This window comes from Oryctolagus cuniculus, chromosome 1 (assembly GCF_964237555.1).
Source record: "Oryctolagus cuniculus chromosome 1, mOryCun1.1, whole genome shotgun sequence".
Lineage (NCBI taxonomy): Eukaryota > Metazoa > Chordata > Mammalia > Lagomorpha > Leporidae > Oryctolagus > Oryctolagus cuniculus.
In genome coordinates, this window is record NC_091432.1 from 60,763,564 (window position 1) to 60,784,455 (window position 20,892).

The window sequence follows — 20,892 nt, forward strand, 5'->3', positions numbered from 1 at the left end:
TTTGGTGAATTAATCCGTAAGTGAAAAAACAAATACATGTATAGTGAAGGCCTAGAGCCAACTTTGAGGATGGCTTAGAATTGCTATGTATCTATTTCATCTAAACTGCCTAGGTCTTGTATTGCTACTTACTAGTGGATGAATTTATATAATCATCCAGATGGAGCTCCTATTTTTTTTGTGGAGAAGGATTAACTAGTTTTTAACAGCTTTTTAAGAGAGTTGCTTTGAACAGTACATGTAATTACTTGATCTATTGTGGGAAAGTGTTTTTTAAACTACAAAAAGTTTTGTAGGTTTAGATGTCATTATTACATTGATAATTCAGGGTGAAACAGTGGGAGTTGGATTAAATTAAATAAAGTCTTGTTTACAGCTCCTGTCTCCACCATTGAGGAACAATATTTTTTTCTTCTTACTATTTGTTGAATTCTTTACTTAGTGGAGTGTTAAGCTTATGATTATAAAATGAACTGGAAGTATGTCATCAAAAGAAAGAATTAAAAGAAAGAATAAGTAAGGAAGGTGGAGAGAGGGAATATCCTCCACTTAATACAGTAAAACGAGGTATATCTTTGAGAACAAGTTTTACTATTAACTCGCATAATACAACTCTTTGAAGACAAAGGTCCTACATGGGAAGTTAGTGCACAGTGACTCCTGTTTGTTAATTTAACAATTAACACTCTTATGTATGATGTCAGTGATCAATCAAGGCCATTGACATGAGCTGCCTGGGCTATGGAAACCTTTTGAATCCACAGACTCCTTCAGTATTTAGATAAGTCCATAGGCAAAATGGAAGTTCTATCCTCCTCCCTTCAGAGAAAGTACACCCTTCTTTGATGAACACTTCTTTCCACTGGGGTCTCTCCCACAGAGGTCCTTCATGTAGGACACTTTTTGCCACAGTGTCTTGGCTTTCCATGCCTGAAATGCTCTTGTGGGCTTTTCAGCCAGACCAGAATGCCTTAAGGGCTGAATCTGAGGCAAGATTGCTTTAGCTATTCAGAGTCTTCTGTGTTTCCATATGAATTTCAGCTTCATTTTTTTCTATATCTGAGAAGAATGTCCTTGCTATTTTGATTGGTATCACACTGAAATTGTAGTTTGCTTTCGGTAGTATGAACATTATGATGATATTGATTCTTCCAATCCATGGACATGGAAGATTTTTCCATTTTTTTTGTATCTTCTTCTATTATTTATTTATTTATTTTTTGACAGGCAGAGTTAGACAGTGAGAGAGAGACAGAGAGAAAGGTCTTCCTTTTCCGTTGGTTCACGCCCCAAATGGCCGCCATGGCCGGCACGCTGTGCCCATCTGAAGCCAGGAGCCAGTTGCTTCCTCCTGGTCTCCCACATGGGTGCAGGGCCCAGGCACTTTTGCCATCCTCCACTGCACTCCTGGGCCACAGCAGAGAGCTGGACTGGAAGAGGAGCAACTGGGACAGAATCCAGCGCCCCAACCGGGACTAGAACCCAGAGTACTGGTGCCACAGGCGGAGGATTAGTCTAGTGAGCCATGGCGCCTGCCTCTATTTCTTTTTTTAAAAAATGCTTTTTAATTCTCATTGTAGGAAACTTTGACATCTCTGATTAAATTTATTCCAAGGTATTCGATTTATATTGTAGCTTTTGTGAATGGGATTGATATTTTTTTTTAACTTTTATTTAATGAATATAAATTTCCAAAGTACAGCTTATGGATTACAATGGCTTCCCCCCCATAATGTCCCTCCCACCCGCAACCCTCCCCTTTCCCACTCCCTCTCCCCTTCCATTCACATCAAGATTCATTTTCGATTCTCTTTATATACAGAAGATCAGTTTAGCATACATTAAGTAAAGATTTCAACAGTTTGCTCCCACACAGAAACATAAAGTGAACAATACTGTTTGAGTACTAGTTATAGCATTAAATCTCAATGTACAGCACACTAAGGACAGAGATCCTACATGAGGAGTAAGTGCACAGTGACTCCTGTTGTTGACTTAACAAATTGACACTCTTGTTTATGGCGTCAGTAATCACCCTAGGCTCTTGTCATGAGCTGCCAAGGCTATGGAAGCCCCCTGAGTTCACCGACTGTGATCATATTTAGACAAGGCCATGGTCAAAGTGGAAGTTCTCCCCTCCCTTCAGAGAAAGGTACCTCCTTCTTTGATGACCCGTTCTTTCCACTGGGATCTCACTCGTGGAGATCTTTCATTTAGTTTTTTTTTTTTTTTTCCCAGAGTGTCTTGGCTTTCCATGCCTGAAATACTCTCATGGGCTTTTCAGCCGGATCCGCATGCCTTAAGGGCTGATTCTGAGGCCAGAGTGCTGTTTAGGACATCTGCCATTCTATGGGTCTGCTGTGTATCTCACTTCCCCTGGATGGGATTGATATTAGAAGTTCTCTCAGTCATGGCATTTACTGTGTATACAAAGGCTGTTGATTTTTGTATATTTACTTTATATCCTGCTACTTTACCAAACTCTTCTATGAGTTCCAATAGTCTCTTAGTTTAGTCTTTTGGATCCCCTATATATAGAATCATGTCATCTGCAAATAGGGATAGTTTGACTTCCTCCTTCTCAATTTGTATTCCTTTGATTTCATTTTTCTTGTCTAATGGCTCTGGCTAAAACATCCAGGACTATATTGAATAGCAATGGTGACAGTGGGCATCTTTGTCTGGTTCTAGATCTCAATGGGAATGCTTCCAACTTTTCCCCATTCAATAGGATGCTGATTGTGGGTTTGTCATAAATTGCCTTGATTGTGTTGAGAAATGCTCCTTCTATAACATATTTGCTTAGAGTTTTCATCATGAAAGGGTATTGCATTTTATCAAATGCTTTCTCTGCATCTAGTGAGATAATCAAATGATTTTTGTTCAGCAGTTTATAATGTGATGTATCATATTGATTGATTTTTTAAATTTATTTGACAGGTAGAGTTATAGACAGTGAGAGAGAGAGACAGAGAGAAAGGACTTCCCTCCATTGGTTCACTTCCCAAATGGCCACTATGGCTGGCGCTGTGCCGATTAGAAGCCAGGAGCCAGGTGCTTCTTCCTGGTCTCCCATGCGGTGGCAGGGGCCTAAACACTTGGGCCATCCTCCACTGCCCTCCCGGGCGACAGTAGAGAGTTGGACTGGAAGAGGAGCAACCGGGACTAGAACCTGGTGCCCATATGGGATGTCGGTGCTGCAGGCAGAGGATTAACCAAGTGAGCCACAATGCCGGTCCCACAGTGATTTTGTGTCTATGTTCATCAGGGCAATTGATCTGTAGTTCTTTTTCTCAGGTTTAGGAATTAAGGTGATGCTGGCTTCATAGAAAGAATTTGGGAGGTTTTCTGTGCTTTCATGGCTCAATTTAAGTAGGGTATATGTGTTCAGAAATCTCTCCATTTCTTCTAGGTTCTCCTGATTGTTGGCATATAGTAATTTCTGATGAGTCTTTTTATTTATGTGGTGTCTGTCATTACATTTCCTTTTTCATCTGCTTTTATTTATTTGGGTATTCTCCCTCTATTTTTTTTTTGATTAGTTGCACTGATGGTATATTGATTTTGTTTACTTTTTCATAAAACCAGATTTTTATTTCACTGATTTTTGTATTTTTTGCTTTAAATCTTGTTTATTCTTCTCTCTGTTTAATTATTTTTCCTCCTACTAGTTTTGGGTTTGGTTTGTTGTTGATCTTCTAGATCCTTGAGATATCTTGATAACTCATTTCTTTGGTACCTTTCAAGTTTCTTCATGTAGGTCCTTACTTCTATGAACTTCTCTCTTAACACTAATTTTGCTGTATTCCATAGAATTTGTTCTGATTTACTGTCAAATTCATTTGTTTCCAGAAATTTTTTGATATTTATTTTGATTTCTTCTTTGATGCATTGTTCATTCAGGAGCATGTTGTTCAGGCTCCATGTGTTATGTATGTTCTAGAAATTTTTGAGTTGTTAATTTCTAGCTTTAATACCATTGTGGTTTGAGAAGGTGCATGGAATGATTTCAATCTTTTGAATTTGTTGAGTCTTGCTTTGTGGCCTACCATATGATCTATCTTAGAAAAAGTTCCATGCACTGATGAGAAGAATCTGTATTCTGGCACTGTGGATGAAAGTTTCTGCAGATATCCGTCAGGTCCGTTTGGTCTAGAGTGTCAATTAACTCTTATTTCCTTGCTGAATTTTTATCTGGTTTATCTGTCCATTGCTGAAAGTGGGGTATTAAAGTCCCTCATTACTGTTGCATTAGAATCTATGTCTCCCTTTATGTCTATTAACATTTTTTTAAGTAGCCAGGTGCCCTGTAATTGGGTACATACATGTTTATTATAGTCACATCTTCCTGTTGGATTGATCCTTTAATCATTACATAGTGTCCTTCATCTCAACAGTTTTTGTGTTAAAATCTATTTTGTCTGATATTAGGATGGCAACACCAGCCCCTTTTTTTGCTTATGTTAGCATGGACTATCTTTTTCCAATCTTTTCCTTTCACTGCGTATTTTTGTTAGTGAGATGTGTTTCTTATAAGCAGCAAATAGATGGGTCTTGTTTTTTAATCCAATCAGCCAATATGTATCTTTTTTAAAAAAAGATTTATTTCTTTATTTGAAAGACAGAATTATAGAGAGGCAGAAGCAGAGAGAGAGAGAGAGAGAGAGAGAGAGAGAGGTCTTCCATCTGTTGGTTCACTCCCCAGATGACCCCAACAGCTGGAACTGTGCTGATCTGAAGCCAGGAGCCAGTAGCTTCTTCCAGATCTCCCACATGGGTGCAAGGGTCCAAGGACTTAGGCCATCTTCTTCTGGTTTCCCAGGGCACAGCAGAAAGCTGGATTGGAAGTGGAGCAGCCAGGACTTGGGTTGACACCCATATGAGATGCTGGCACTACAAGTGGCAGTCTTACCTTCTACGCCACACCTCTGGCTCCCAATATGTATCTTTTAACTGAAGAATTGAGGCCATTTACATTCAAGGTCACTATTGATAAGTAACGACTTGACCCTGCCATTTTTAAAATCATTATTCCTCTTGTTTACTTTAGGTTTCTTTTGTACTTCTACTACTGGTGGTTTTTATGTCTTCTCATTCATAATGGTGGCTATCTCTCTGTGTTTCTGTGTGTAGCACATCTTTAAACGTATTTTATAGAGCTGGGCGAATGTCAACAAATTTTTTCAATTTCTGTTTGTTATGGAAGCTGTTTATTTCACCTTAATCTATAAATGTAAGCTTTGCAGGGTACAGTATTTGGTGTTGACAGTTTTTTTCTTGTAAGACTTGGATTATATCTTGCCATCCCTTTTTAACCTGTAGGATTTCTCACAAGAAGTCAGCTATGAGTCTAATTGGTGATCCTCTGAAAGTAGGGTGGTGTTTTTCTCGTGCCCATTTTAGAATCTTTTCTTTATGTTTTATTGTGGATAGTTTGACTGTAATATGTCCTGGTGAAGATCTTTTCTGGTCATGTCTGTTAGGAATTCTAGGTGCTTCCTCTATTTGATCATTCCTTTCTTTCTCCAAATTGAGGAAGATTTCTGTAATTATTTCACTAAATAGGCTTTGTATTCTTTTCTCTCCTTCCACTCCCTCAGGCACTCCTAAGACCTGTATGTTTGGCCATTTGATAGTATCCCATAAGTCTCCTACACGGTTTTTAGGTTTTCTATTTTCTTGTTTTTTTTTTTGTTTGTTTGTTTGACTGTGGGATTTCCAAAGATTTATCTTCTAGTTTGGATATTCTTTCTTCTGCTTCATCAAGTCTGCAGTTAAGACTTTCCACTGCACTTTTTATTTGATCCATTGAATTCCTCATTTTTATTTTACAGGCAGAGTTAGACAGTGAGAGAGAGAGAGAGACAGAGAGAAAGATCTTCCTTTTCCATTGGTTTACCCCCCAAATGGCTGCCATGGCCTGTGCGCTGCGCCGATCCAAAGCCAGGAGCCAGGTGCTTCCTCCTGGTCTCCCATGCAGGTACAGGGCCCAAGCACTTGGGCCATCCTCCACTGCCTTCCCGGGCCACAGCAGAGAGCTGGACTGGAAGAGGAGCAACTGGGACAGAATCCGGCGCCTCAACCGGGACAAGAACCTGAGGTACTGGCACCGCAGGCAGAGGATTAGTCTAGTGAGCCATGGTACCGGTCAAATTCCTAATTTTTAAATGATTTCTCTTTATATTCTTGATTTCCTGGGAAAAAATTTCATTCTTGTCTTGTATAGTTTAGTTCATGGATTTGCTTCTGATTTTTTTTTTTAGTAATCCTATCATTAATTTCCAAATTCCATTTCTGGCATTTCCTCAGTCTCTTCATCTTCACATTCCAATATTGAAATATTGTTGTGTTCCGCTGGGGAGGGTTCATTGTGAATTCCTTATTCTTGTTATTTGAATCTTGGTTCTTATTTTTCAGCATTTCTGGAGTTGATTTTAATTTTTTCTTCAGTTGACTTTTATTTTGGGGTCTGTGTTTCTTTGGCTTTGTGGAATGTCTGTCCTTCAGTGAATACCAGGAGATGTATTGTGGGTGTGCCCTGAGGGCTCTGGTCAGTGCATTAGGGCGGGGTGAGTTTCCAGGGTAGCTATTCCCAGCTATGTCCTGCAGTATTTCATGTAGCCACCTAGGCCCCAAGGTCTCAGCAACTAAGGTTCTCCCAGACACTGCTGGTGCAGTTGCCACTCTGTTTCTGGTAGTTGCCCAACCACTTCCTGGTCTATGTCTTGAGACAATCGGGGTTGTGGGCTGTTCCCTCCATTCCTAGCTCTGTATCACATGCTACAGTCACCGACTTAATGCCGGCCCACTGAGGTTGCCGACACTGTGTTCAGGTGCCCCCTCTCAGTGGGCTCTTGTGTACACACTTGCAGGCTTCCCTGGTTGATTTAAAATGGTGTCTACCCTTTCTCAGCCCGGTCCTGGGACTGGACAGCAAAAAATAATAATAATTTGGTTTAAAAATGGACACAAGGAAAATTCTAATAGCAGATTAGAGAGCAGCATGCTTCACAAGGCTAGGGAAAAACAGTGAAGAGAAGCATAGGAGGTAAATACTCGACGGAGATTAGAAAAGATAACCACCCAGGGAAGCCCCACAGGAGGAGGGGAACCAGCTTGAAGCACTGTGGAGAGTGTTGGCATGCACCCAAAGGGCTTGGAAAACCAGAGCCACAGACAGCCAGAGCCCACAGCATTTTAGAGACAGGGTTGGGGACGTGGGCAGCAGGACAGATGGCAGCAACCCTGGGTATAGAACCAGCCAGAGTGTAGCATAGGTCTGGTCAAGAACCTGGGGAGCAGGCAGTTGCTGGCGGTTGCTTGAGGTCCAAGTGGAAGTGGAAAGAGGCAGCCAATTGAAACCAATCTCTCCAAAACAAAACCCAAAAAATAAATTTTGGATATTAGCCATTTATCAGATCTATGGTTTGCAAATATTTTCTCTCATTTTTTGGTTCTTCCTCTACTCTGTTCATTATTTCTTTCCTGTATAGAAGCTATTTAGTTTGATTAAGCCCCCTTAGTCTATTTTCCTCTTTGTCTATGATTTCATTTCAAGGAAATCATTGCCCAGAAAAATTTCATGAACATTCCTCTCTGTTTTTTTCTAGTGGCTTTATATAAGGGATCTTCATAAAGTTACTGAAAAATATATGATAAAAATTATAGGTGAATTTCAAATTTTTGCCCAAAAATAAACACATACTATCTTTTTATAATATATATGAAAAGGATCTATTTAGAGGCAATAAGAAGGATAGAGCATCAGTTTGGAAAGAGCACCCATCAGAGTGAGATTAATTTTGCTAAAATTGTGGAAAGAACAAACATGAAATTTATGTTGATGTTGGGGTATAATAATGCTGAAATCATGGATTCTCTTGAAGATTTATTTGTATGAAAGGTTGTGTGCAAGGGAAAGAGAGAGAATGAGAGTGAGAGTGAGAGAGATTTTCTATCTGTTGATTGACTCTCCAAATGACCTCAATATCCAGGTCTGATCCAGACTGAAACCAGGAGCCAAGAACTCCATGTTAGATTCCACATTGGTAGAAGAGACCCAGCTATATGGGGTATCTTCCACTGCCTTCCCAGGCACATCATCAGGAAGCTAGATCAGAAGATAAGCAGCTGTGCACTAGAATAGGCACTCTGACTGGGTTGCCACCATTTCAAGCTGTGGCTTAACCTGTTGTGGCCCTCAGGTTTTTGTATTCTTTTATCACCAGTCATTGGATGTGAGCTGCACTTAAAAGGAATAGTAAACTTGAATGCAAGGCAATAGTAAACTTGCCGCAAGGTGGAGGATTAGCCTATTGAGCCATGGTGCCGGCCCAAGATTGTTTTGTAAGAATGAGAAGTCTGAGCAGTATGAGATTCCCTAGCACACTGGAAACTGAAGTTTCCTAGCATAGCCATTCACATGTACAGGTTTAGGGGTGATGACCAACACTGGACAGATATGGGCGGGGCAGTGCTGTTGCCTCCTCTGCCTCTCTTCCATCCACCCCCCAGCCCCACCTTGTGAACTTTAGCTCAGTCTGCCTCCTGCCAATTAGAATGCTAAACTTGCCTTTGTCCAGCTGTGCCTCTGAATCCTTTGGGGCTTACCGGTTAGTAATAACATCCTGCTAGCCCAGGCATCTTACAGTCACCATCTCTGCTTTGGGGGTGTATCAAGATTGGATTTCCTTTTCAGGGTAATGATGACAGAACCTGTGGTGAGATGCTGCACAGGATTTCAGGTGTGGAAAATGTGCTCTGGTTTAGGGTTTATGACTGGAGGAATACTGTTGACACCTGACTTCTTCCTTTCCTACAGCCTTTATAGGGATTATTTCTTGACTTGGATAGTTTGGCTCTGAGTCTTCCACTAAGTCTGGTCTGACAACATTTAGGAATCTTAAGTTTATTTCTCCCTGTCAGAGTAAATTTTTTTCTTGAGATCTTACCTGGGTGCTATCAGGGAGAGAAAATAACCTAGATTGAGGTAGATTAGGGGATAATAAATTGCTGCAACCTAACTGGTGAGTTTGCAGATACCTATTAATCTCCTTAAACTTTCATGGTCAACGTGAGGCACTTACAAAGACATTCATCATAGTCATACTATGGAATCCTCATGATCACATTCATTGCATGGGGGCACAGCTGATTTAGCTCCTTTGTCCAGGTCTTGCCAGAGCTAGTACTTGTGTTAACTACCTTGACTGCACAACTGTAGCTATACAGACCTTGAATGATGTGCTTGCTTTCCTCTCTGTTATTTAGAGACTTCTCTGTGGCCTTTCTGAATAAAAGCTGCTCTTTGTTATTGTTACCCCAAGGAGTGCAGAAGTTCATTGTGGAGGTGAACTCACTCCTCCTGGAGCTGAGTAGGGAGGGCTGTAGTTGAGCCTTTCTGAATCTGGGGATTTTCTCTTTTGCTAAGTTCTGTCTGGTTTTGCGGAGTCTCCATCTAGGCTGACTTAAGACTTTAAAAGATGCATCCTTTAGGACAGTCCAGATACCAGGAAAACAATACCTCTGTATCAGGTGTCTTTTCTTGATTATCTATGTGTCTCATATGTTGCCTGGAACTCTGCTTCTGAGTGCTTTGATTTTTGTTAACTCCCATTAGGACATTTTCACCAATCCACTATTTTATGCCCTCCTCTAATCTCTGTCTTCTTGTCTTGTCCTTTTCCCCACTATTATGGAATTCAGGTCATGTTTTTTTTTTTTTAAATGATTTATTTATTTATTTGAAAGAGTTATATATAAAGAGAAGGAGAGGCAGAGAGAGAGGTCTTTCATCCGCTGGTTCACTCTCCAGTTGGCCACAATGACCAGAGCTGTGCTCATCCAAAGCCAGGAGCCAGGAGCTTCTTCTGGGTCTCCCACATGGGTGCAGGCACACAAGGACTTGGGCCATCTTCTGCTGCTTTCCCAGGCCATAGCAGAGAGCTGGATCGGAAGTGGAACAGCTGGACCAGAACCGGCGCCCATATGGGATGCTGGCACTGCAGGTGGTGACTTTACCTACTCTGCCACAGCACCGGCCCCCTGGGTCACTGTTAAGAAGGAGATTAAGGAGAGTAGGATCTGTTACAGCCCATGGAGGCTTCCCTTCTCACTAGAGGCGGTAGCAGAAGTGACTACTAGTGACCAGTGGAACCCCTCCTTTCTGACTCACTTCTAGGATTCCATCATAGGCTCTAGTAGAAGAGAGATTTAGCAGCCCTTTTCTGACATGAAATGCCCAGAATCACCTTTGAGGTGAGGAACATTGAGGCTCAGTCACTTTATTTTTCAATAGACACCCACTGGCTGCTACATCATTCTTGTCATTCAAGTTCAATCTCTTTCTCATCAAGTATTTGTGGTTCCCAATTCTTTGAAATGCTTACACATTTATTTATTTGTCCTTTACATTAGTCACATGGATACTTATTTATTCAGCCAACATTACCAAGTAACAACCAGATACCAAATAATTCTAGAGTTTGCCCTGGTACTACCATAATGAGAAAGGCATACTCCATATTCTTCAAGGAATCACTCCCGACAGATTTTACAGCATGAGATAATCAGTGTCAGGACAAAGCAGTAATGGGATTGTGATAGGGAAGAAAAGGAGTAACCTCATGCTGTCTTACAGAATCGCAGGACCATTTCACAGAGGAGATCTTGCTTGTATCAAACTCACATCAATATATAGGAATTGAATAACATCAGCTCATTGAATATTGTCATATGCTTCCTGTTCAGAGAAGTAAATACATCTTTACACTCTAGGAATAAATGTCTTCTGCTTTTCCTCTATGAATCACATGCTCAATAATCCACTCTAAGTTTTTACTCCAGGCTCACAAGCTGTGCAGTACAAAGAAAGAGGCAGGTTATACTAAAAAGTCTGTGTCTCTGCTTCAATCCTTCCCCCACTGTCTTGTGGCTTCAGCTCCACTGCTCTGTGAATCTCTCATTAAATTTATTAATAAATTCCTTTAGAAAGCCAAGAATGCCTTCCATTCACACAGTAGTTCTCTGACAGCCAAAAATGAGAAAGAACTGAAATGTGTGGAAGAAAGGGAGTAGCAGAGGAAGGCAATCAATTTTCTCACCATGTGGAAGGAATGTAAAGCATGGAAAGAATTTTTTAAAGATTCTGAGATTCCCCTTGGAGATCTCAACAAAAATGTCATGTATTTTAAATTGTCTCTGGAAGAAAAACAAAGGCATGGAGATACATGCCTCTTGGAATTTCAGATTTTGTAGTTGTTACATTCAGAGCTTTGGGGTTGTATTTTAGTCCTTATTAATTTATGAAAAAGACATACTGACATTCTATAGATGCCTAATCCATAGAACTGAGTCGTGCTCAACTTTTATTCATCTTTATATTCCCATGTGCACACCCTCCTCAGCACAGAAAAGAACTAACATAGACTGTACCTGTATTTTAAGACAAACATCCAGACAAGTGTTTTGTTTTAAGGCTCAAGATGTGAATTACATGGAGAAGGTTAAGCAAAAGACCTACTTATTTGGTCCTTCATGTCAGAGACACTGGTTACTGAAACATCACACTGAGAGACAGGCATGAAAAGTCTGACACAGAAATGCAGTCCCAGAGACAAAAGAAGGAAAGAATAGTTTGATCTCATACTCTGTCATCTTTTATTATTACTGTTAATGATAAGTATAATTTATAAAATAACCTATATATCAGAATTTTGTACACATCATTTACTATGTATTTACTATAGTGTTGATATTATTTTATCTTCCCATTACATGGGAAAATTAAGACTCATTGAGATTAAATAGTCAGCCAAGGTTTCATTCCTAGAATATGAAATGGACAATATTGGAACCCAAGTTTGTCTGCCTCTGAAGTTTGTATTTATTACACTACATGTGGATGTCCACCATGCTAGCTTGTAAGTATGAACTTTAAAGAGACGTGGCTCATTCTTGTGAAACAAACCATTAAAACACTGAAAAAATTCCTACAATACTGGTAAACCAGAAAGTTATGGATGAACAAAGGAGGGTAACAAAAGATAGTGCTCCAGATATACTCAATATTGGCCAACACAGGCATCGAGTCCTTTCTGAAGGGCAGGAGGCAGTGGACTCTGAATTTTGAAGTAGGAGGAGGACCAATTGACATAAAGGAACAGGAAAAAAGAATATGTAAAAAGCTTAAATAAATTATAGTGGTATACTCATACAACTCCAAGAATGTTAGAATGTTTGAAGCAAAATAAACATGTGGAGATATGTTAACTGTAAAACAAAATGAATGCTGAAAAGATAACCTTTGCAAACCTCTTCTGATAGTGTTAAAATTTTTATTTTTCTGTATTTTAAATTCACTGAATGATTTTAGCAATAGGCATAACATGATGACATCTGCATTTTAGGAAAAATCCTCATTTCAGAGTAGGTTAGGGGAATAAGACAAAAGCAGAGAGATCTTTTAGCAATCTGGGTGAGAGAAACTTGTAGTGTGAACTAAGGCAGTGACATTGGGTGTTGAAAAAAATGAGCAGCTATAGGAAGGGCTAAAAATAAAGTCAACCGGAATTAGTCAATAAGGATAAGAGGGACAAATGAATATAGACAGTTTACAAATTTATAGTTCATGTTGGACAGGTAGATTATAATATAATTCATAAAAATATTGAAGAAAAGGCTATAGGACATCCTTGGGAAGGATAGATGGGTTAACTTCATTTTGAACATGATGAGTGCCTGGTGTAGATATTCAGAAAGCAAAAGCAAAATAGGTTTATATTTCAGAGAGCTATTTGACTTATGAACTTGGAAGAAATAAAAATATATAGATAGTTAAAACAAGGCAATGGATGAACTGAGTTCAAAGCTAATGTTCAAAATAGGAAAGAGAATAGGATAGAACCCAGGGATTAACAACAGGTAGTAAAATGGAGAAGACAGTGAGACTGAGGCTATAGGAGGAACAATGATAGAGTTCTAAATTAAGGAAGATTAGTTTCAAAGATAATAGTTTAATTTCTGGTGCCAGTAATGCGGATAGGGTAATTAAAAGAACCTTTCAAATGGAAAATTGCAAAATACAAGTAATTAAGTAGTAGAGGTTAGCAGCTCATGTATTCTGATCTCTAAACACAACTAGACTATCCTAATTCAGACCTGTGGGAGTTTCACCTGTAAGAACATTGTCTCCAGAAGAGGATACTTTTTTCCTTGTATCTAACTTTATTGCTTTATGTTGCAGTTTAAGTCTCTTTATTCTTCTCATGAAGATGGTAGCCAAATCTGGCCAATGTGATACAAAATCAAGAATGGAGAAATCATGACTTCAGTTTCTTTTCCTTCATCTCTTTCTAAGACATTGATGATGACTCTAAGCAATTCTAGTTGGAGGCTACCCCAGCCGTCTTTTTTCCTGGTAGGTATTCCAGGTTTAGAAGAAAGCCAGCACTGGATAGCATTGCCCTTGGGTGTCCTTTACTTCCTTGCGCTAGTTGGCAATGTTACCATTCTCTTCATCATCTGGACAGATTCCTCCTTGCACCAACCTATGTACCTTTTCCTGGCCATGCTAGCTGCTATTGATCTTGTCCTGGCCTCCTCCACTGCACCCAAAGCCCTTGCAGTACTCCTGGTTCATGCCCATGAGATTGGGTACATTGTCTGCCTCATTCAGATGTTTTTCATCCATGCATTCTCCTCAATGGAGTCAGGGGTACTTGTGGCCATGGCTCTGGATCGTTATGTGGCCATTTGTCATCCTCTGCACCATTCCACCATCCTGCATCCGGGGGTCATAGGGCGCATTGGAATGGCAGTGCTAGTGCGGGGATTACTTCTTCTCATTCCCTTCCCCATCCTGTTGCAGAACCTTATCTTCTGCCAGGCCACCATCATAGGCCATGCTTATTGCGAGCATATGGCTGTGGTAAAACTTGCCTGCTCAGAAACTGCAGTGAACCGAGCTTATGGGCTAGCAGTGGCACTGCTTGTGGTTGGGCTAGATGTTCTAGCCATTGGTATTTCCTATGCCCTCATACTCCAGGCAGTGCTGAAGGTACCAGGGGTTGAGGCCCGATTAAAGGCCTTTAGCACTTGTGGCTCTCATGTTTGTGTCATCCTGGTCTTCTATGTCCCTGGAATGTTCTCCTTCCTCACTCACCGCTTTGGTCATCATGTTCCCCATCATGTCCATGTTCTTCTGGCCACGCTCTATCTTCTTGTGCCACCTGCCCTCAATCCTGTTGTCTATGGGGTGAAGACTCATCAGATCCGCAAGCGAGTTCTCAGAGTGTTGTACACAAAATGATTGATCTTAACACACCCTGATTATGTCCTTCTGCTCTTGTTAAAGACAAAATCAGGAGCTCACAACTGGTCTAAATTATATAGAAAGAGGCCATTCTATAATGAGTATTTCTGCAAGTCCTTATAGTTTCATGACAAAAATATCCACAAGTCCTTGGTTTCACAGCCTATTGAGATTTAGCTGGATCACTGGATTTGTGAATATTTCACCTACTCTTTATTTTGCTCCTAATTTCAACATTTCCCTACTTCTTGTGTTAGGAGGACTTGGGGTTGGAAGAGATGGATGACAGCTCTGGACATGTCATCTTTCCTTCCTTTTCCCAGTGAATGTATGCAATATTTTCTGGAATTAGGATAAAAGCTTTCAACCTTTACCTGATTTTAGGGTTAAAGTGTCTTCAAAGCCACTGTTACTGCTGTGACTCCAGTTCACTGGGCTCATAAGAGAGTCCTTCATTACAGCTAAGAAGGCCACATGTGAGAAAATACATTTCACCATAGGAATTATGTTGCTATTTATTTAAAATAAACATAAGTGGAATAAGTCCTATAATAGGGCCTAGGATTTATAATAAAATATGATTTACATTTTCAAGGAAAGTATATATGTATTTAGTATATTTCTTCTTTAAGAACTGTTGAAATCTTTACTTAGTATATACTAAATTAATCTTCTGTATATAAAAATAATTGAAAATGAATTTTGATGTGAATGGGATGGGAAAGGGAGCGGAAGATGGGATGGTTGTGGGTGGGAGGGAGGTTATGGGGGGAAAAGCTGCTATAATCCAAAAGTTGTACTTTGGAAATTTATATTTATTAAATAAAAGTTAAAAAAGTCTTCATGTAAATAAATTTATTTATTTGCTTAGGTTTAAGGAAGTATAAGGTCAACTGTTAATTTATGTGTGTTTTGTAAATATTAATTTACAAAAAAGTACCCATGTAATTGTTAGTGTCTAACAGTTATAAAATTTCATGGTCTTGTATTGAAAAACACAGCTTTAATAAATTTAGTAAAAATGTAGAGGTAGTTATATCACTTAAAAATACCAAGTTTCTCTTTCTGAAATTGTGTGCATTAGTGGTGTCAATTCCATTTCTTCTAATAGAAACTGGATAAAAACTTCAAGAGTACTCTCACAATTGTTTTGTTGCATCCTTTATGTTGCCTTAATATCTGGTTTAACTATTCTGTGTTACTAAAAAGAAGCACATTTTATTCAGTCATGGGAGAAGTCAAATCACTGCTCCATGGAAGTAAGATGCTCAGGTGACAAGAATGTCCTGTCTTGGGATTCCATATTGCAGAGTGAATGGTTGGCATTTTTACATTTTTCTCAACTCCTAATAAATAGATTCTTTCAGTGATACTGAGTATTATGTCCATGGTTTCCTTGGCACTTGTGGATGAATTAATGGGGGAGGGGCTTGAATTTTTCTATTTCAGGCTGAATTATACATTTGAACCAGTTTGATTCTATATCTTGGGTCTAAAATCTAGAATGTTGTCTTTGAGAAGGCAAAGCCATATTGTACCATATCAGTTGGAAACCAATTTTCTTGACCCTGGAGGTACTTTGTTTCAGTAGGCTATCAAAGAAAGCAGTCTGCAATCTTTCCCTTTATTTCACTTGTGGATACTTAGCATGTGGCTATGATATTGGATATGGAACAGCTGTCTTGGATCACAAAATAGAAATGTGAGTTGAAAGTGACAGGTGACAACTAACTGAGCACCAAAAAGGAAACCTATTAAAGTGAAATGAACACTATAAGAAATGGTGACTTGATCAGCCCTCGCCCTGACTGTTGATGAACAACTTAATATGTTATCCCTCTTAGTATTTTTTGTTTGTTCTACTTAATACTTTTGGTTGAATACTGTAATCAATACACAATTATTCTTAAGTGCTGAAACTTAACTGAAAAGTGATCTCTCTTAAATATAAGAGTGGGAATAAGAGAGGGAAGAGATGTGCAATTCGGGACATGCTCAAGCTGGCTTACCTCAAACGGTAGAGTTAGAAACATACCAGGGGATTCCAATTCAGTCCCATCAAGGTGGCATGTACCAATGCCATCTCACTAGTCCCAGTGATCAATTTCTGTTCACAATTGATCATAATGATAGGACTAAGAACCAAAGGGATCACAGAAACAAGACTAGTGTCTGCAAATACTAGCTGATAGAATAAAAAAGGGAGAGAACGATCCAACATGGGAAGTGAGATACTCAGCAGACCCATAGAATGACAGATGTCCTAAATAGCACTCTGGCCTCAGAATCAGCCCTTAAGGCATGCGGATCTGGCTGAAATGCCCATTAGATTATTTCAGGCATGGAAAGCCAAGACACTCTGTGGGGAAAAAAAAAAAAAAAAAACACCTAAATGAAAGATCTCCGTGAGTGAGATCCCAGTGGAAAGAACGGGTCATCAAAGAAGGAGGTACCTTTCTCTGAAGGGAGGAGAGAACTTCCACTTTGACCATGGCCTTGTCTAAATATGATCAGAGTCAGTGAACTCAGGGGGCTTCCATAGCCTTGGCAGCTCATGACAAGAGCCTAGGGTGATTACTGACGCCATAAACAAGAGTGTCAATTTGTTAAGTCAACAACAGGAGTCACTGTGCACTTACTCCTCATGTAGGATCTCTGTCCTTAGTGTGCTGTACATTGAGATTTAATGCTATAACTAGTACTCAAACAGTATTTTTCACTTTATGTTTCTGTGTGGGAGCAAACTGTTGAAATCTTTACTTAATGTATGCTAAACTGATCTTCTGTATATAAAGAGAATCGAAAATGAATCTTGATGTGAATGGAAGGGGAGAGGGAGTGGGAAAGGGGAGGGTTGCAGGTGGGAGGGATGTTATGTGGTGGAAGCCATTGTAATCCATAAACTGTACTTTGGAAATTTATATTCATTAAGTAAAAGCTAAATAAAAAAAGAAAGTGACAGAGCATCTATGTGGAAGAGCCTGTGTTCCGACAATATATGGTTCTCCAATCCTGACTTGAAACTTAAACAGAAATAAAGTTGTATCTTGTTTAAACCACTATATTTGGAGGCATCTTTGTTGTGGCAGATTAATTTATAGCTTATACAATATGTTCGTTTCATTTCAAATCTTCCAAGTGATATAGGTATGGAAGTATTAGTTTTTAGAAATTTCTTTTGTAAGTGTTTGCATATTTTTAATGCAAAATTCTATTTTACATATGCTATTTTACCTTTTATGAAACTTATTGGAAGCTTTTTAATATCATTTTCTTATTATAATATATTTTCTACTGTTCATATCTACTCCTTATTTCATCCCTAGCATGTTTATTTTTACCTCCTCTGTTTCCCCTGATTACCTATGCCAATGATTTATCAATCTTATGAAAATATTCTCACATTTAACTGTAGCTAAATAGAAGCAATCGCCTTTTGGATTAGCTCTTTCTTCTGTTTCATGGTGACTTACATTCCTTTACTCTTCTGTCACTTCAAGACGTATTAAAATGTACATTTGTGGGGCTGTGTTGTGGCACAGTGGGTTAAGGCACCTCCTGTGATGTAGGCATCCTATGTGAGTGCTGGTTCAAATCCTGGCTGCTCTACTTCTGATCGGCTCCCTGCTAATGTGCTTGAGAAAGCAGCAGAAGATGGTCCAAGTACTTGGGCCACTGCCACCCACATGGGACAGCTGAATGGAGACTGGCTTCGACATGGCACAGGAATGAAACAGTGGATAGATCTCTCTGTAACTCTTGTGTTTCAATAAATAATCTTTAAAAAAAAGTACATTTGTGAGGCAGCTATTTGATGCAGTGGCTAAAGCACTGCTTGTGATGCCTAAATCCCATATTGGACTGGCTCTACTTCCATTTCCAGCTTTCTGCTAATGCTCACCCTGGGAGGAAGGAGTTGGGTCCCTGCCACCCAAATGGAAGAACTAGACTGAGTTTCATCCATTGTTCTCAACAGTATCTAATTACTTTAGTGATCCTTCTTCCCATATGGAAAAATGAGCAAGGGAGAGAAGAGGAAGAGTGAAAAACATTCCCTCACATTTTCCCCCTTGTGTAAAGAAGGTTAAATGTAAGTGTAGGATGTAAGATTCCTTTGTAATAGGCCATACATGGGCACATTTCTCAACATTTGGTGAGAGAATTTGAAGCTTGTTGATAACGTTACATGGGTATAGAAATCTGGGGGAGGCAGGGTTTTGTTGTTGTTGTTGTTCCAGGTTATAAATTATTTCTCAATATGTTTCAAAGGAATCAAACATTACAAAATGTGTACTTTTACCAACACAGAATTGAATGACAGCACTCTAAGAATACAATGGCTTGAAAAACCTTAAGTAGTTGGAAGCTAAACACAACTCATCCAAATAACCTATGAGTCCAATAAGAAATCATAGGGAAAGTTAGACAATATTTCGCTGATTGAAAATATAGTGGGGCTGGTGCCATGGCTCACTTGGTTAATCCTCCACCTGTGGCGCTGGCATCCCAAATGGACACTGGGTTCTTGTCCCAGTTACTCCTCTTCCAGGCTAGCTCTCTGCTGTGGCCCCAGGAAGGCAGTGGAGGATGGCCCAAGTGCTTGGGCCCCTGCACCCACATGGGAGACCAGGAGGAAGCACCTGGCTCCTGGCTTCAGATTGGTGTAGCTATGGCCGTGGCAGCCATTTGGGGAGTGAACCAGTGGAAGAAAGACCTTTCTCTCTGTCTCTCTGTCTCTCACTGTCTAACTCTGTCAAATAAAAATAAAATAAAAAAAATTACAGTAGCAAAAGCTGTGGTATGTGGTTGAAGAGGAGATAGAGGGACAATTATATCTTTAAATGCTTATATTACAATAAAATTTATTTTTATTTATTAAAACTTTATTTATTTATTTGAAAGGCAGAGGCACAGAGAGAAAGAGAGTGAACCATCTGTTTGTTCACTCCCCAAGTGACTGCAATTATAGGAAGCTGGGCTGGGCCACTGCCATGGGCCAGGAACTTCTTCCAGGATTCCCATATGGGTGCAGGAGCCCAAGGACTTGGCCATTTTCCACTATTTTCCCAGGCATATTAGCAGGCAGCTGGATCACAAGTGGAGCAGCCAGTATTCAAACTAGTACCCATATGGGATGCTAGTGTTGCAGATAGCACCTTAACCTGCTACACCAGCCTCAAGAATAAAAATTTAAGATCAATGACCTAAGTTGAAAATTCTGAAAAAAAAAAAAAAAAAAGAATGGGGCCATCAAAGAAGGAGGTACCTTTCTCTGAAGGGAGGAGAGAACTTCCATTTTGACTATGACCCTGTCAGAATAAGATTGAAGTCGGTGAACTCAAAAGGCTTCCATAGCCTTGGCAACTCATCACTAGAGCCTAGGGAGATTACTGACACCATAAACAAGAGTGTCAAATTGTTAAGTCAACAACAGGAGTCACTGTGTACTTACTTCTCATGTGGGATCTGTCCTTAGTATGTTGTCCAATGTGAAGTAATGCTATAACTAGTACTGAAACAGTATTTTTCACTTTGTGTTTCTATGTGGGTGCAACTGATGAAATCTTTAGTTAATATATACTGAATCGATCTTCTGTATATAAAGATAATTGAAAATGAATCTTGATGTGAATGGAATGGGAGAGGGAGTGGGAGATGGGAGGGGTGTGAGTGGGAGGGAAATTATGGGGGGGAAAGCCATTGTAATCCATAAACTGTACTTTGGAAATTTATATTTACTAAATAAAAAAAAGGAAAAAAAATGCTATAACTAGTACTCAAACAGTATTTTGCACTTTGTGTTTCAGTGTGGGTGCAAACTGTTGAAATCTTTACTTAATTTATACTAAATTGATCTTCCGTATATAAAGATAATTGAAAATGAATCTTGATGTAAATGGAATGGGAGAGGGAGCGGGAGATGGGAGGGTTGCGGGTAGGAGGGAAGTTATGGGGGCGTAAAAGCCATTGTAATCCATAAACTGTACTTTGGAAATTTATAATAAATAAAACAAGAAAAAGAAAATTCAAGAATTTATAAATAAAATAATAAGCTTAAATTAAGTAAGATTAAGGAATTAATAATGAATCAATAAAATATAAAACAGAAACAATAGATAAAATTATCAAATCAAACTTGGTTCTTTGGAAAGATTAATAAAATTAATAAAGCCCTGGTGAGCTCTATCAAAGAAACAGAGAAGCAAAAAACATCAGGGTGCTGATTGAAAGCATATTAGATAATAAAAGGATAATAAATGAATGCTACAAACCACTTTAAGCTTGTTAAACAGTAATTTACTATTAAGGACACAAGTGAATTCCGCCCACCATATACTGTAAGTGCAGACTTGCGATTATGAATTCTCAAGGGACTGTCTTTTTCACCCTCCCTTTCTCCCTCCTTCCCTCCCTCCCCTCTTTCCTCTCTTCCTTCCCCCCTCCCTTTCTTCCTTCCTTCTTTCCTCCTTTCCTTTTTTTCTTGTTTCCTCCCTCCCTCCTTCCTTCCCTTCCTCTCTCTCTTCTCATTTTGTCCCTTTTGTTTCTCACCTATATCCAACTCCAATACTGCAGGTATCCTT

The 20,892-nt window shown here is 39.4% G+C and overlaps 1 protein-coding gene across 1 annotated transcript; it reads left to right on the top strand.

The window, feature by feature from the left end:
- The first annotated feature begins 1,760 nt into the window (after positions 1-1,760).
- On the top strand, positions 1,761-14,946 carry OR52L1 (olfactory receptor family 52 subfamily L member 1). Its single transcript, XM_051823049.2, has one exon. The coding sequence runs from the start codon at positions 13,322-13,324 to the stop codon at positions 14,306-14,308; it is 987 nt and encodes a 328-aa protein (XP_051679009.2). The 5' UTR covers positions 1,761-13,321; the 3' UTR covers positions 14,309-14,946.
- Positions 14,947-20,892: the final 5,946 nt, after the last annotated feature.

Coding starts and splice junctions, on each gene's coding strand:
- OR52L1 (XM_051823049.2), top strand. CDS start 13,322: ATGACTTCAGTTTCTTTTCCTTCATCTCTTTCTAAGACATTGATGATG.